The sequence below is a fragment of the Molothrus aeneus genome, chromosome 1 (genome assembly GCF_037042795.1).
Source record: "Molothrus aeneus isolate 106 chromosome 1, BPBGC_Maene_1.0, whole genome shotgun sequence".
Taxonomy (NCBI): Eukaryota; Metazoa; Chordata; class Aves; order Passeriformes; family Icteridae; genus Molothrus; species Molothrus aeneus.
The window spans coordinates 46,452,353-46,469,689 of NC_089646.1; the positions used below are offsets into that span (position 1 = coordinate 46,452,353).

Below are 17,337 nucleotides of genomic sequence, written 5' to 3' on the forward strand. Positions count from 1 at the left end.
TAAAGATCAAATGTTTGAAAACATAGTATTTTATTTGAAGTAAAATACAAGATACATATGAACAGGAACAGATGAACAAGTAGAATGCACTATTAGGCAACTGACAAACAAATGCAAGGCAGAGCATTACAAGTAGAAGACACAAGAGAAGTAAGCTGTTTTCTGGTGAGGTTACATTAAGAAAGGAGATGAAAACATCTAAAATAAGTTTTCTCCCATGTTCTTCCACTAACTTTCCTATGCATATTTAGATTATCATCTCAATATTTAGAATACTGGCAAAATCAGAATCTGTCTTCTGATGTTCAAATTTGCTTTAAATCAATTAAAGTGAAAAAGCACAACTTTATTTGAAAGGGTCCAGCACTCTGGCCATAAAGCATATTTATCTCATCTAATGAACACCCACTAGAAAAATGCTACTGGCCACACTTTGCTGAACTATGACATATCCAGTGTGAAGTAACACTACAGAATCAGTGTTTCTTTTTTGATCCTCCTACTCTCTCACTGATGGAATTCTTACATATAATGCTACTTCATAACTACATTAACTACACAAAAGTAACAACTGGAGTTTCCATCTTGAAGACATCAAAAACTCTAATGCATATATTTTTGGTCTTTCCCCCCCCCCTTTTTTTAACAAAAATAAACTCCTTTTTTTTTGTAGGGAATGTTCTCAGTTCTTCAACAAGGTCTGTTTGGTATTTCTCAAGGAATGTCAATGGTTAACCATTAAAACATGACTGCAGAAACTAATACCTATAAACTGTAGGTTTACAAGGAAGTAAGGTAAGAGTTTCAGTGTGAAATTAATATTAATAAAGAGTTATTTTAAACACTAGAAGGAAAGAATATAACATTCAAAACAAAAATTATTGAAAAATAATACCAGCCTACATTTTCTTTCCATGACAACTTCTGATAGATCAGATGCTTTTTGGTATTTCAGTCCTCTGACTCATATCTAGGATTAAAAAGGAATAAATTGAAAAATTATTAAAACAGACTAGAAAATACTTCAAAGACATTTTGTCTCTAAAGAAACCAAAGCAATAAATTACACCCAAGAGTGACGCATTTCTGTCAAGATTTGCTCTATGACTTAAGCCACAGACAAATTAATTTACTTTTTAGACTATTTTCTCCTTTTAAAACTGGCCAGTTTACCAAATAGTAAGATGAAGGAATGACCTACCCACAAACCCAACCAATTGCCAAAGCACCTGGAACATCTGCCATCTGTATTTCTCTGTGTGTAGCACCTGAGGACTTACCTACCATAGCCATGAATACCCTGTATGCTCTCCACACTAAATTCTCTCATTACTTGCTACATGGCAGCTGCCCTAACCACACCAAACATCCATTCAAAGGACTGGTTTGTTAAAAATCAAAGTATAGCCTGTTAGAAGTTCTTTTTAAGGGAAAATGTATTGACTGTTTTAGAGACAAAAAGGGAGCAGAACACGGATCCAGAACAAGGATCTTGTTGAGGCAGACAGGGCAGCATCACTTACTTGGAAAGTCTTCTACGCAGATCCTTTATCTGCTCATTCTTCTTGGTGAGAATCTCTTTCATGTTGCGATAGGCAGCTGTTTGCTGAAATTTCTTCTCCAGTTCCTACATAATAACATCAACATATTATTTACATATTATGAAGACTGGAGAAAAAAATATTTTTTAAAAAACACAACTTGCTTTTCCTCCTCAAGTTTGACAATACTAGTTTTCTGTAACTTCACTCAAATTTAGATAAAGTCAGCTGGTAGATTCAAAGGAGATTACTGGGGCAGCCATAGATACCTCAACTTCATTTTCTAACAAAATCAAGATAAAAGTCTTCAGAAGACTGGGAATACACTTTTCATTTAAAAATTTCTCTTGAGACAAATAGTCAATTTTTTAATATTCATCTAGTTATAACCAGGCAGTTAGTTGTGGGTTTGCTATTTTAGGTTTCACGTGTTTTGCCACTGAAATAACAAAAATACAAGGGCAGAAGTGTGGCCTGGTAAACTCTGCATCCTGTAGCTTATGCTTGTTTAATCACTAATCAGTTAAAATGTGAGTAAGGAATGCATCTTCACATTACAATACAATGCTAACCTTTTCAGCTGTGGATAGCTGATCCTGAACCTTCAGTAAGTCATGTTTTGTTGTCACCAAGTCCTCTTCCAAGAATTTTTGGTTTGCAGTAGTGTCATTCAAAGTCTTCTCAAACTGGGATTTCAGAGCTGCCACTTTATTCTCCAGTTCAGTGATATCCTGGTTTGCATTATTCTTCAAGAAGAAATATTTAAAATACATCAAATTCAAGAGAAGAAATAATTAAAATTTTTAGTGCCAAATTCCACACAAAGTAGGTACACCTTCACTTTTAAAAATTATGTACAAGTTACTCCTGTAAAGTCTAAATGAGAAGTGCTTCAACTACAAAAGAACTTAGAGCAGGGACTGATTTATAACTTAAAAAACTTGTTAATAAATGCTTTTTAAAGATGGCTGGAATGTCTTCTCAGCCAAGATGAAATTTTAAGTTCCTGTACTTTGCTGCTTTATGAATTTGCTAGAGCCAGAGGATGAATCATATTACAAGAAGTTGTTTACCACACAGAAACAGTAAATTACCATTTAAGATCTGAATGTCTACGCTGCAATGTTTTTTGAAACATTTCCAAAGCTGTTAGTGCGGGACAGGTAGGAAAGGCTGAAAGTGTAAAGGCTCACACTCTCAGCCAGGTACCAACACTGCACCGTTCTCAGGTGTCTTACACAAAGAGGCTCCAAGTTGCAAAGCAACTTTCTTGTTCCTTATGAGAAGAATCAACTGAAACTTTTCTGAATATCAGTTCTGAGTCATAAAATGTTATGATCATGTAACTGTCCTATGGATTTTCATTTAAATAAAACCAAACACAAAACATTTTAGGTTTCAAACTCAAAAGTGTCATGACTCAGGATGAGGCTGAACTAGAAGCACCTTAAAACAACAAAATCTAAAACCTAAGAAAGCCTTGTTCCTTTTTCTGTCTGGAACATAAGACTTGAGAACAGGATAGTAGTACCTGTACAGATGAAAAGCTTATTTTGAGTTCTGAGACAGAGTCCAAGGCTGCAGTGTTGATAAGCACTACATCCATTTTTTACATTTTAATTGTTATTTACTAACCATGACATAAGTCATTTATGCAAAAATTCTAAATCTTCAAATTAAACTGAACTGACAAAGCAGTTACTCCCAGTTACTGCTGGGAGTTACTCCCAGTTACTGTAACTCACACTTTCTATATGAAGCTATCTGTTAACTATTAATTAAAAAAAAAAACAATCTGATGAGTGATCCCTAAGAACTAGTTGGGGTTTGGCAGTCATTTATTTGCTCAAAGAGTTTGAAATCTACTGCTTTATGAACAACTGAGAGAAAGTCACAGATTACAGAGGGCAAAAAAGGGCATGAAAGCTGAAGATACACAGCAGCCCTGACACTGAGGCCAATTCATATTTAACCAGAAAAGCAGGATGAGATTTGGTTCCAATCTTTTAACACTACAAACAGTATTATCCAGGATTTAATACACCCCTTTATATTTTAAACCTTTAATAATTTAAAGTTTAACAAAACAGAGAAAGAAAATATTTGCCATGACTGATTAATCAAGTTCCCTATTAAAAAATATTATTGAATACAATTTTGAAAGCTACTAAGTAAACTTTTAACATATTAAGAAAACCAAGTACATACCATAAACCAGGTAGAAAGCAAAATAAAAAGAAATCAGGATTAAAATGTGAAAATTAAAATAGAAATGTTTTATTATCTTGAACCTCGCTTCCTAATCTGTAAATACTGCAGGAATTTTAAAGTCAATTACTCAAAATAATGGGATTAAAGTCTTCTAATTTTGTTGAAAGCCTGAACTGAAACGTTTTAAATTTAAGACACAATTACATATGAACAAACTTTGGAGAATTTTAATTATTGACAAATAAATGTAGAAACTTAGAAGAATACTCAGGTGACATGAAGAAAGTTATTTGTGTCAACATGACTTGAGGCTTCTTACATTTTTTTGCCAGCAGCACCTCACCATGCTGGAGTCCTCATTTACAAAACAGATTAGGAACCTCAAGTAATAAAAATAAAAAATGAAACTGTTTTAACAGTATGCTGTTATAGGGAGAACTACAAAAAAATCAAACAAGCAGCAAGTCTGGCTTGTTCCTGTCAACATCAAGTGACAAATGCGTGAAAGAATTAGTGTTTTATTGTTGGTCTAAAAACCAGGTTAGGTATCTGTAGAAGGGGTTAACAGCAGGCTTGTTGGCTAAAGGAGTGAGAAGAAGCTGAGAAGCAAGAAGAAGCTGATAAGGAGTTTTCTCCAAGGCTGTAACTAAGGAGACTAAGAGAAGTGAGGAGCTGAAAAAAGATAAGAAGATAACTTTGTAGCTGGACGAAGTATTTTTAGAAAGTTAGCTGAAGTCACTGTAACTTTTTACTCATAGTGTTATGTTGATTTATTGTAGTTAATAGTTAGGACAGAAGAAGTATAAACAAGTAGAAAGTATATAAAAGGTCAGCCATGTTCAATAATATAGAGTTCCATCTGAGACTGCTTGTGGTCTCTGCTTTGTGTCGTGACCACCTTGACAACGACAGGTACCACTCTAAACACGAAGAAACAGACAGACAGAGATTTGTGTCTGTTAATACAAGTATCAGCCCTGGGAATATGACTTCTGGAATACTACTTCCTGATAGTTCCTGAATACATGTCATAACATCAACTAATGTTATGGATTACCTGCTGACTGACAGACCAGCAGGAACAACACTAACTTAAACTCTTGTATTTGCCAGAACAGGAACACACCATACAGACCAACATTTTGGATGTGCTGGCAGCAGTTGTGTTAAATGGGAGCAGAGGGATATAATTATATTTACCTTCTGATCTCCTTGGATCATCTGTAAATCCCTCAGTGACTTCTCCAGCTTGGACTTCTCATCTAGGGCAGCAGTAGCCTGCAATACATCGAAAATTTAAAACCTCGGAAATGTATTTTAACTGAAAACATAAGAATAATAACCATGGGATTATTATTTAGATAATTTTAAATATGTAACCAACATTAAGCATTCAAGATTACAGGCAACTTACCTGTGTTTCTATGGTCCTAAGTCTAGTCTTCAATTTTTCATTTTCTTCTTGGAGATGAGCAACTGTCTTTGGGTTAAAGAACAAGAAAATGTTTGTGAACACACCCTGGTGCCATTTTGGATTTTGCAAATATTTCAGGGAAGAAAATACACTTCATAACTTCAGAAAACAAAAGAGATCCTAAATGCTTATAAAAATGGCCTCCACAAGAAATCAATAATTCATTAATTTATTGTGGTTTTTTTGCCTCAGTGAGAAAGCAATTTAAGTCTCCAATTCTACTGTAACATATAGGGCTGTTCACTTAAACACATGCTTTACTGCATTGAGATTATTGAGATCAGTATCTTGTTAGTAACAAGATTCATGATTAAAAATTGCATGTTTAGGGATGCAAATCACATTGTTGCTTATAATTCATATTTTCAATCAACAGGTAAGGAAGAATTTATCTGCAGTTCCTTTTCAAAAGAGACAAATACCAGGTTACTGCATCTCCTGTTTTGTGTCACAGGAAATACCCATGTTTCATCAGAGTAAATTCACCACATGAACTTTGAATGATTTTGGGGGAAAAAAAGACAACAGATGTACATATTCAAGAAAAATTGTTATGAAATTATTTTTGGAAGAGAACTACATTAACCTATAAGCAAAACACGAGCCTGAGTTCTTTGAATGTTTTAATTATTGCAGTGAATAACAACAATTTGAGACAGACATTGTACTCAACACATCATTTGGGAATACAGGAGAGAAGACAGAAAATAAAACTCCTTGATAATTATCTTGATAATCAAAAACTTAAAAGGGTACTGTAAAAAGTGTGACATTTTAGAAAAGTGCAGGTGAATGAAATGAGTACAATACCTAATAAAAACTATTGATAGTATTAAGTACAAGAAAGTGTTTCCTAATTCTGAAAATGTTTAGCAAGTTAGAAATCAAATGTTTTCAAAACCAGTAAAGTCCAAATTCTTTAAGTGCCGGTTTCTTCAGGAGGAATTTAACCAACTTACAAAACAAAAAAGAATGGATGTAATAAGATTGACTTGAGGTGATACAGAAAATGTTCAATAACCTGGTCATTTCAGCCAGCTGCATATTTTAATTTACTTCTTGTTGAAGCTCCAGCTAGCTGTATGGAACTAATTTACTATTTTATTCCATTAAAAGGAAAAATAAATTACTATAAAGACCAGAATGTTTTTGCAAAAGAGGGGTTGATACTGCGATACATGTTAGAGATCATAAGTGCACAATAAATTTCTGATGCTTTACAATGTTTATTAATTTACTAGTATTTTACTTTATATTCTGGGATATATTACTGTGATGTCTGTATAGTGACAGACACATTATATAAATATTACTGTACAGTTATTCAGTTCATTTGCATAAGCAGAATGATCATTGACCACAACTGCCTGAACAGTCAAGCTCTTACCTTGTTTAGCAGCTCTGATCCACCTTCATTTAATGGAGCAAGTTTTGGTTTAATGGGATCTGCAGTGGACTAAAGAAATAACAAAGGTGAAAATATTAAATTATACATATTTTTAGGGGTAAGAAAAGTACTCTTTAGCCTGTAAAATAACTACTGATAGTCAATTCAGCTTTCTTTTGCAAAGCAAATGAACAACCTTTTATTTAAAATTCATTTTTTACTGCTTCCTTGGCTCCTAAATTATGGAGCTTTGAGCTTAAGTTAAACAAAGACAGTGCACAGAGACATAAAAGTATTGCAAACATGGTTCTACAGAAGACTGACAATCCTGCAGCAACCAAAAGAAAAAAGGAGTAAGGGGAACATAATATTTGAGTGATTGTAAGAGTAAAAAGTATCTACAAAGCTCCAAATAATTTTCTCATTCAAGGTATTAAAAATAACATGTATTTTATATATATAAATACAATATAATATACATAAATACACCTTTAATAAGGTTTGCAGCCATATTCATGCAAGACAAACTAGAGTGATATCTCTACTGTGCAATCTTCTCAGCTCTTGGGTCCATTTTGGCACAAGTGAATGTCCCAGTCTCAGCCCAGGTGCCAGGGGAAGGGAACCCAGGAGCAGAGGCTTCAACGCATCCTGATCTGGCTGACCGTGGGATGAGGTGTGTGAGGCACACCCCAGAAGGGCAGAACAGGCACTCTGGAAACAGTCAAGGCACTTCAGAGAGAGCCTTGGTGCCAAAATGCAAAATGTGACTTCTTCGAGAGTTTCAAAGACTGTTTTGAAAAAGAAAGGGTGGGGTTTTGGTTCTGGTTTTCTCCTAAGCACAGACAGTCAATATTAGGCATTTTAAACATCTGTCATGAGTCCACATGACATTTGATTAAAATAAAATTCTACCTTTTTGTTTGAAGAGGTATATTCTGATTTTTCAAACTCAGCAACCTGGTCCAATAATTCTCTTGAAAAAAAAAATAAAGAGGCATTTATTTACCAAAGAAAAATATAAGGAGACATTTCTTTACTAAGAGCTACACTAAGAAACACATTTTACCAGGCTGCTGCTATGCTTTTTCTTGCATGTAAAATTCTTGTCAGAAGAACAGGATGAAGCCCGACTCAAATACCATAAATGCAACAGATCATGACATACAATGGCATGATACATGCATTACAATAGATTTAGCATCCTTTATTAAAATATAATCTAACCAGACAACAAAAGTTTTAATTGAGTCCAGTCACCAGCTCCTACATGATTAATTCAAGTAAGAATATTACTAATCAAACATCTTGCTCACAATTTTGAAATTATTTTGTATCTTGCTATTTTATAGATGGAAACATTGAAGCTAACCTATCACTGATTCAATAGTAAAAGAATAGGTTTCTATGGTTAGGAAAAGAATGCAAATAGTCAACACTTTGATGTTTTCTTATTGTTGCAAGTATAGTCCAACAGCTGTTACCGATTCTCCAAGTCAGAGACATCTGTCTGTAACTTCAGGTACCATTTCTCAGCCTGTGAGAAGAGCTGTCTCAGAAGTAAAACGTTGGTGTAAGTTGTGTTTATGAGCTCTGACTCCACTTCACTGTGTACAACACTCTGCAGCCCATCCAGCATGTCTATCACCTCGTCAACTGTGAAGGTCTCTTCAACGAGTCTAAACAGAGAGATAAGATGAGTCAGGTGTGATAAAGGTAACAATTCTGCCTTGTTATGAGATCTCACTACACAGGCACCACTGATATAATGCAATGTTTCCTAAAAACATCCACTGTCAGTCAATATTAGATGACCACAGCATTACTAATTGGTTATTTAATTTGAATTTTCTCTTTAAATCATTAAAATCACAAATATTAATTCAGCTACAGCCTTGCGTTGAATTTACATATCAGAAGCAAGATATGAAGCAATGTCATGCTGTCAATATCTCTGTTAATTCCTAAGAATTTGACAAGCTTGGGTTTAAAAGCATTTGACTTGTAACTTCTGGAAAATACAAGAACATACAAACCTAAATGGAGAAAACTCGCCACATAAAGTATTCAAACCTGCCACTGCTGCTAGCATATTTTGCTTTATGCTTGCTCAGCACCACCCCACACAGCACCTGCTGTCCTTGAGGTCCTGGAAACAAGAATCCACTGTTTTGAGACACATGCCACGCTTGAAACGAGCGAAGCGCATGTAGCTGACCACTTCGTTCTGGTGGTGCTCATTAACGCCCAGCTCTGCCTGTGGAGGAGGATACAAGCACAAATATAAGGCAAAATGAGCATAACTACTGTGAACACTTGCCTTCTGACTAGTTTCTGTGGCTGCTTTCACAGGGTTAGCATGCTAACTAGCATGGTGAAAAACAACCATATTTTAGTATATGGAGTCCCTATGTACCTCTCATAGGTGGGTGAGAAAGCTCCAGTACTTGGAAGGAAGGGCTCAAGTAACCTCCAAAAAGTCATACAAAATCAGAGACAGAGGCAATCAGAGAATCAGAACCAGAAGGACTGTACAGGAGACGAAGCTCTTAGATAAATATATCCTGGTATTACATTACACATGCATAATGTAGCTGAATGATGTATCTTTCATAGATGTACTAACAAAAAGTCCAGAGGAAAGTATGTTATGTTTGTTACTTTTTATGTAAACTCTTGAGACTTATGTAAACTCTCACAGAACCACAGAATGTTTGTGTTGGAAAGGACCTTAAAGACTATCTAGTTCCAACTCCCCGCCACAGGCAGGGACACCTCCACTAGACCAGGTTACTCAGAGCTCCATCCAACCTGGCTTTGAACACTGCCAGGGATGGGGCATCCATAATTTCTCTGGGCAACCTGTTGCAGTGCCTCACCACCCTCACAATGAAATTTTTTTCCATATATCTAATCTAAACCTACTCTCTTTCAATTACTGCCCATTACTCCCTGTCCTATTGCTGCAGTTTCTGATGAAGAGTCCCTCTCTGGCTTCCCTATAGCCCCCCTCCAGTTACTGGAAGGTTGCTATGAGGTCTCTCCACAACCTTCTCTTCTCCAGGCTGAACACCCTCAACTTGTCTATTTTCATAGGGGAAGTGCTCCAGTGCTCTTGTCAGCTTCATGTTCTTCCTCTGGACTTGCTCCAACACCTCCATGTCCTTCCTAAGCTGGAAACACCAGAACTGTATGCAGCACTCCAGATGGGGTCTCATGAGAGCAGAGGAGGGAATCACTTCCCTCAACCTGCTGCCTGTGCTGGTTTTGATGAAGAAGGAGATCTTAAGTGATAACCTGAATTTGTTTCTCAACAGCCCTAAACCAGGACACCCAGAAACAAATATTGCCAGGGCAAATTAAGAAGGAAGTAATTTTAGAGCTGGCTAAGTGGCCCTTTTATGTGTGCCTCTATTTCAAAGGATTATTGGCATTGGCAACCACACTAGAACTACACAGCTCATGCAGGTAGCATGAGTGACAAGGAGGCACAACAGGGCACGACTGGGAGTTTGTCACCACAGTCCCTGGAGAGCTGATGCAAAGGCAGGTCCATTTCATTTACTCCAATGTACTTTGTTAGCTTGGCTGATGCTGGGGAGAGACAGCAATGTACTAACTCAGACAAAACAGTTCATCTGATCACCTTGTCCTTAGGGAAGCTCCAGTGACAATGCTATCCTGGGATACCTGGATGATCAATCAATACTTGTTGGGGTCTCTAGCTGGTCAGAGTGACCTTGAGAGAAGTTCAAAAGTCTCTTTTCTCAGCCCAGCACTTGAAGAAGGAGTCAGAGCTCTTCAGTTCTCGGTCTCAAGGTTGTTTATTGCATCTTATCTATAAAGTTCTTTCTCCTGGCCTGCTGAGGTCCACTCAGCAAGACAGTCCGAGGCATTCTGTCTGCCCCTAGGGCGGTGTTATGTCTTTATACTAAAAACTACATATACAATGTTTACAATTACTTTCTAATAATTACCACCTATGTTAGACAGTGAGCTTCTACTCTAAACCAATCTGTATGTGCCAACATCACAGCAGAAGACGGAGGTCAAAAAGAAAGGCTGGACACGCCCAGACCTCTTCATCTTGCCCCTCTGAATCTCCATTCTAAAAACCTCAAAATCTACTTTTTCACCCCATGATAAATTCACTACCATTCTACTTAACTGTTGCAGCTTGCAGATCTTCATCTAAGGTTGGTAACTTGCTCCACAGGTCATAATCAAAACCACAGGCATCTTGGGCTCTGTGCCAAGGTCTCTGAGCCCCCTGGCAGGGGTCTTGGCTGCTCAGGATAGCCAGAGGGATGTTCTGGGTTCTGACAAATACTCTGGAAACTCAATGCAGCCGAGGAAGCAGCACTAAATTAAAACCAGCTCTTACAATGTGGCTGCAAGACCGATGTTGCCCACCAAGTCCCACATATTGCAGATGAGGGGTCATACGGAAAACTAAATTAATGTCGTCTTTGCTGTTGCTGGAGGGTTTTTTTAGTTGAAAGCTTCTATACATTACAGACAGAAACGAAATTATACTAGTAAATAAACACATAAGCACAGGCCACTCGTGATCAGCCACTCTGATACGCAGATAAGCCACCTGGCCACCGGATCCCGCAAAAACCCCAAGCCCTGGGAGACTCCGCATGGATGGCAGGGATGCCCGGGAGGGCAGGTGGCGGCCGCAGCTGCCCCGAGCGGCTCCCGCATGACGACAGGCCGCGCTCCTGCCCCTGCTGCGGGCCAGCCTCCCGGGGCGGAGCGCCTCGGTGCCAGGATACCGGGATGAAGCGGGAATGAAGCGGGAATGAAGCGGGAATGCCGGGCGGGCCCCCTCCCGCTACTCACCATGGCGGCCGCTCCGCCGGCGCTCGGACGGCTGCGGGCCCAGCGTTGCCATGGAGACTGAAGCCTCGCGAGCGCCCGTGGCGCGCTCCGATTGGCGGTGGCGCGCCCACGTGACCCGCGCGCCGCCGAGCCAGCTAAAGCAGCTGTTTTATTTTATTTTATTTTTCAACTTTACCTTTGTGTTTCCTACGTGCTCAGGTGCAGTTTGGAAGACTGTACTGTGTAGCAGTGAGCTGCTGAAGCGGTAGGGGCACTTAGGCGCGATGGGAAATATCCCACGTTTATTTACACCACCTAAGATTTTTTTTTCCCCAAGGCTTTTTCACTAAACACGGATTTTTGCAAAGCATTAGCATGTCAGCAGGACAGCTCAGAACCATAGAATGGTTTGGGTTGACAGGGACCTTAAAGATCATCTAGTTCCACCCCCGTGCCATGGGCAGGGACACCTTTCACTAGACCGGGTTACTCAAAGCCCCATCCAGCTTTGAACACTTCCAGGATTGGGACATAACAAGTCTCTCTTCCACAACTTCTCTAGGCAGCCTGTTCCAGTGCCTCATCACCTTCACAGAGAAGAATATTTTCCTAAAAACTAATCTAAACCTACTCTCTTCCAGTTTGAACTTGTTCTCCCTTGTCCTGTCACTGCAAGAACTTGTAGGCTCCCTTCAGGTACTGGAAAGCCATAACTAGGGCACCCCAAAGCCTTCTCCAGGCTGAGTAACCCAAATTCTCTCAGCCTTTCCTGAAAGGAAAGGTGCCCCATCCCTCTGATCATCGTGGTGGTCCTCCTCTGAACTCACTCCAACAGGTCCGTGTCCTTCCTGTGCTGGAGTACACCAGGTAGGGTAACTGTCACCAGAGTCTTTCACCTGGATCACCCAAAAAGTTTATAAAATGCAGAAAAATAACCTGGCATCCATCAGGTTGTATGTATGTTGAGTGTATGGAAAAAGTCTAACCTGTTGAGGTGGCCAGCTGTATTGAACCCTGATTGCACCTAAGGAGAGGACAAAAGTAATGTTTTGACAGAGCTTGGAATTTTCCAGTGCAAGAAAAAGGTGCAACTAAACACTGAAATTATGGATTTTGTCCATTAATTGTCCTCAAGGCCTGCAGAAGGAGACCAGATCTGTCACAGCAGAGATGCAGTATTAATGAGCCACAGACAGAGGAAATGTTGATCATTGAATCAGCCCCATTACAAACAGGAAGAAGGGATGTAATGGCCTCCTCCCATGACACCAGAGGACACTTCAAAAGCTGGTATCACCTTCCATATCTGGACAAGTGGTGAAAGCAGACCACTGGAATGACACAGCTAAATGATGAACAGACCAGGAAGCAGCAAGCTGGGAAAAGGCTGTTTGGAAAACACAGAGGAAGGAGGGCTGCTGCACTTGGGCAGCTGCTCCATCCAGGCACTTTCTGAAACAGAGTAGCCCCAAGGGAAAACTGCCCTTCTTCCATAGTTTGAAAGGGAAAAATGGGATCCATTGCAATTTCCAGTCCTCAACGTTGTATTTGTCTTACTGACTACAGCCTGCAGTGCATTTTCGTTAACTAATGGCCTTAAAAGCAGCAGTGAGCAATTTAGGATTAATAGGCCATTTTGAGTAGGCAGCTCTATTGGTGGCAAATCTAACTTAATTTTTATTTTCTTCAGATACAATCAGGAACAAGTGACAAAATTCCATCAAAATCGTTTGGATCAACTCTTGAGACAGATAAAGTCTGACTCCTTCCAAATCTCTTTCAGTAAACACAAGGCACAGGTGGAGTCTACATTCAAGACAGGAGACTCAGGACATATTTAGAGGAGGCCCTGGAGCATGCCCTCAGGGAAGGGCATCCTGGTCTGTCCTCATAACTGAGAACAACATCCATGTATCAATCAAGGGAGTGCACAAAGACAGACCATATGCACAAAGGCTGTTTCTGAGCATAAGCAGCTCTACAGTACTTGAAACGGGCCTAAAATACCTGTCAGGAGCTGTGCTATGCCGTGTGAGCTTGCACCTCTCTGTCCTCTGCTCCACCACACGGTACACACTGGCAGCATCACTTCTTCAGCTTCCTCAGCAAGCTGTGCAGAAAAAGGTGTTACCAACACACATTGCCACCAGTGATGTTGACTGGCAACTTTTATGGGGATTTTATATAGCCCATCTAAGAGACAGTGTTGGCATCTTGTTGGGGCAAAACACGTTCAGCCGTGGGTTTCTCTCATTCCTCTTCTTCAGCTGTTCCTCGCTACAGAGCCTAGAATGACTGGGCATGAATGGAATGACTGGATGTTCAAGAAGGCTTGAGCTGTAGTAACAGCTTCAGCTTCTGCTGATCTGGGTTCATCTGCCTTGATGATACCATTGCTCTGTTCTGCAAAGATCCCTGCACCTGCAAGTGCTTACCTTGGCTGCTTCTGCACACTCATTAGCAAAGAGACCCCAGTGAAATGAAGCACAAAAGAACAGAAGTGCATGTTTTCAGGTACCAGCCACAAAGAGAGCAACCCCTGAATGGCCAAGGTGTAACAAGAGAACAGCACAAAACAGTGAACAGAGGAACCTCCCCTTCACTGATACCTTTGCCCCTACACTTCTGCCAATGCAGGGACCAAGGGCAAATGAGATGCTGGGAAAAGATAAAACTAATAACAGGTGCCAAAAAGTTGTCACACAGGACCAAAAAGCATTTTGTTTCCTTTTCTGGCTGTGGCAATAACCAGAAGTAAGAAAAGGAACAGAACAAGATACATGTGTATCCTGGGCAGTTTGAGCCTTCACTACCATTTACCCTCCCCACTGAGTGGACCAGCAACTTTCTGAGCTGCCAGCCAAGCCCAAACTGTAGTGGTTGATCATCATTCTGGAATCTGTCTGCTTTCAATTTCTCTAGCCCACCTTCAAAGATATTTGTTGTCTGTCTTGACAACGACTGTGGGAATGTACCATATGCTCATTATTTCTTTTTGTTTAAGCCTTCAATCCATTCCTGTCAGTGTTATCTGGCTTTAGCTGTCTCCTGCACTCAGTGCTATGTCAGTCTTCAAAAGGAGAAAAGGAGATAACAGACCATCCATGTCACACCTGCAGTGTGCATTAGGTTGTGATAAGGGTTTTTGTGCTTGCTGTTGCCAACCTCCAGAGCTTCCACAAAGGACACCAGGGCAGAAATGGAGTTCTGAGGAAAACAGCACAGAATTACAAACAAAGTTATCACCTTTCATGGCTTGTATTTGGAGGGGGGGCATTTGGATCAGGGGCCCCAAAAAGCAGTGTCTACTTCACAAATAATTAACAGCTGCACCCGGGGTCTCAAGCTTGTCTGCTCCCCTCACAACCCACCGGGACAGATCTCAGCTTTACTACTCACGACCAATATTTTCTAAGGAAACAATTCTGACCAGTTATCTTCTTCAAACATGTCTCATCCGACCTGAAGAAGCAGGAGTTAGAGGTCTGCAAGCCCTACCAGCCAAAGTGAGCGGGGACCCTGGGGCAGTGAAAATGTCAACAGTGGCCAGGACAAGAGATTATCTTGCCCTGTGTGGGGAGAACAGTCAGGATTTGAGAGCAATGTTTCTGCCATCCAAATCTAAGCCTCTTTAAAGTTGCAGGAGAAGACACATTGCCTTTTTGTCTGCAAACTTCCCTAACAATCCAAGCTCCCCTCTTTTGCTTGCACGCTTGAGAGTCCTATCAATCTCATGAGAATGAGACCATCATTCCCACAGGATCAAATACAGTATTTTCCACAGAGAAGCCTGTTTGGAACACTACCTCTTACCTCATGGTGCCCTAATGCAACTAAAAGTACAATTCAAATTACATTTGGTCTTGTTGATGGCAAAAAAAAGAGATTATTTTAACTTTCATGGGGAATTACTGCATTCATTTTGGATAAGAGCTTCAAAGAAAACATACTGCCAACGTGAAGTGAGCTTGCCATTCAGAAGAAATTAGATACAAACCTCAGATCCATGCCAGGATTTCATCTATGCTTTTCTTCAACAGAAAGCAAAGGACATTTATTTTTTATTCACATGCTTGTCTCCACAAATTCAGAGCTTTGTTCTTTGGGAAGCTGGGCTATACTAAACAAATAGAGGGGAGCCATAAGTTGCCATGGGCACTGCTTAGCTCTGGTGTTACTTGCAGACACAAACTATTGTATTGCCCAGGGAAAGGTTATCCATCTCTAGAAGTCTCACTGCACATCAGCTGAGAACTCTGCCTTATTGCTGTGACTGGAATGAGTAACAAATTACTATTACTATGGAAATGATATTATAGCTGGTGGTTCTTTAGCAAATGATCTGAGTAACAGAAGAACTGTAGGGCTGAGTTTTCATTGCTACTTGTTAGCTGTGCATGGAGAAAGAAAATTCCCTTAGGAAAATTCTGAGACTTTTCTGAGAGCTGTTTCATAGTAGCTCTCACTTGCCTTTCTTTCTCATAAATGCACACAGTGTTAACTGTGAAAACAACATAGATTATGTCAACTAGTTTGTTTTCCTAACTAGGCTGACGCTGTAAGTTCAACATTTTTATTGCTTTATCAGGAAAGAGAATTTCAAGCAGTAAAAAATAAATCTAATAATCTATTCAGAGAAGCCATAAGCCACCATTATCCAGTAGTATCACTGAGACGCCTCTATAATGCATAATCCATAACAGGAAGAGTGATGCCAAACTGCACTTTCCTGAATGAAATGAGAATGAACCATAAACATTCACATGAATCTTTGGGGGGGGATATCTCATTACTGCAGGAGATAATGGCCAATATTGCATGCAATTTTCTAGTTTTAAATTATAGCAAACTGTCAGTTAGAGCCTAATACTAATAAGAAACCATTCCTTTGCCAGAAGGATTACTCCTTGTAGTTTATCCTGTGTTCCCTACAGTATATGTTTCCTATAACACTTCTGTTGAAGCTGAAAAACAATATGTGCTGTATTGTTATAATTTGAGCCCCTGGGTACTGTGTTAGTGATGAGATTTTCTTTAAGCACTACTCTTTTATTATCTTCCTCAAATTTCCCCAGAGAATTTTAATTATTAACAGTACAGCCTCTACCAAATGCTGTTGATTCAAGCAGTCAATTGAATCACAAAAAAGGTGTTAAAGAGGTGGCATGGTGTGAGTTCACTAAGATACAGTTTTAAATTATTTTTTTTTCTCTCACACTGAATTTGCCCATGGTCTTGTACAAGTCTTTGAACTGCCTTCTTTCTCGGGTATGCTAAGACATGTTTACAGAATCTCAGAATGATCATCAAGGTTGAAAGAGACATTCAGGATCATCCAGTCCATCTGTCCATCCAGCACTGCCACTGTAACACCTAACCCACATCACCCAGAGCCAGAGGCCTCATAAACACCCCAGGGATGGTGACCTCATCACCTCCCTGGGCAGCCTGTTTCAATGCCCGACCACACTAAAACTGATTTTTTTTTTTTTTTAAATATGTAATCTGAATCTTCCCTGTTTCATCTTAAGGCCATTCTCTCTCGCTCTCTCACTGCAGGCCCGGTAGAAGAGACCGGCCCCACCTGGCCACAGCCTCCTTTCAGGGGCTCGTAGAGAGCAATGAGCTGCCCCTGAGCCTCCTCCTCTTGGAGGTTTAGCCCCTTGAGGGAAGCCTTACCTTGATTTTTTCCTCACTCTTAACCTTCAGCCGCCAACCTGACTAAACTGTACTGAAACAACCCCCAGCCTTCTTTCTGGGCTGCCACTCATCTGTAGGACCTGCGCTTGCCGATCGCAGAGACCTTTCCCACCCCAGCTAACCCTGAGCTCCGGGAGGGTTGGGCGGAGGGCGGTGCTGAGGGCCGTGCCCGCCCTCCCGGGCCGGGTGGTGCGGAA

The 17,337-nt window shown here is 40.0% G+C and overlaps 1 protein-coding gene across 1 annotated transcript; it reads right to left on the minus strand.

Annotated features, from left to right (window-relative positions):
* Positions 1-11: 11 nt before the first annotated feature.
* On the minus strand, positions 12-11,515 carry LZTFL1 (leucine zipper transcription factor like 1). The gene is made up of 10 exons (XM_066556298.1): positions 11,462-11,515; positions 8,746-8,870; positions 8,098-8,292; positions 7,529-7,589; positions 6,614-6,682; positions 5,167-5,232; positions 4,953-5,030; positions 2,114-2,287; positions 1,524-1,627; positions 12-970 (listed from the first exon to the last, which is right to left on the minus strand). Exons 1-10 carry the CDS (start codon positions 11,462-11,464, stop codon positions 952-954), a joined length of 894 nt encoding a protein of 297 aa, XP_066412395.1. The 5' UTR covers positions 11,465-11,515; the 3' UTR covers positions 12-951.
* Between the last annotated feature and the right edge of the window lie 5,822 nt (positions 11,516-17,337).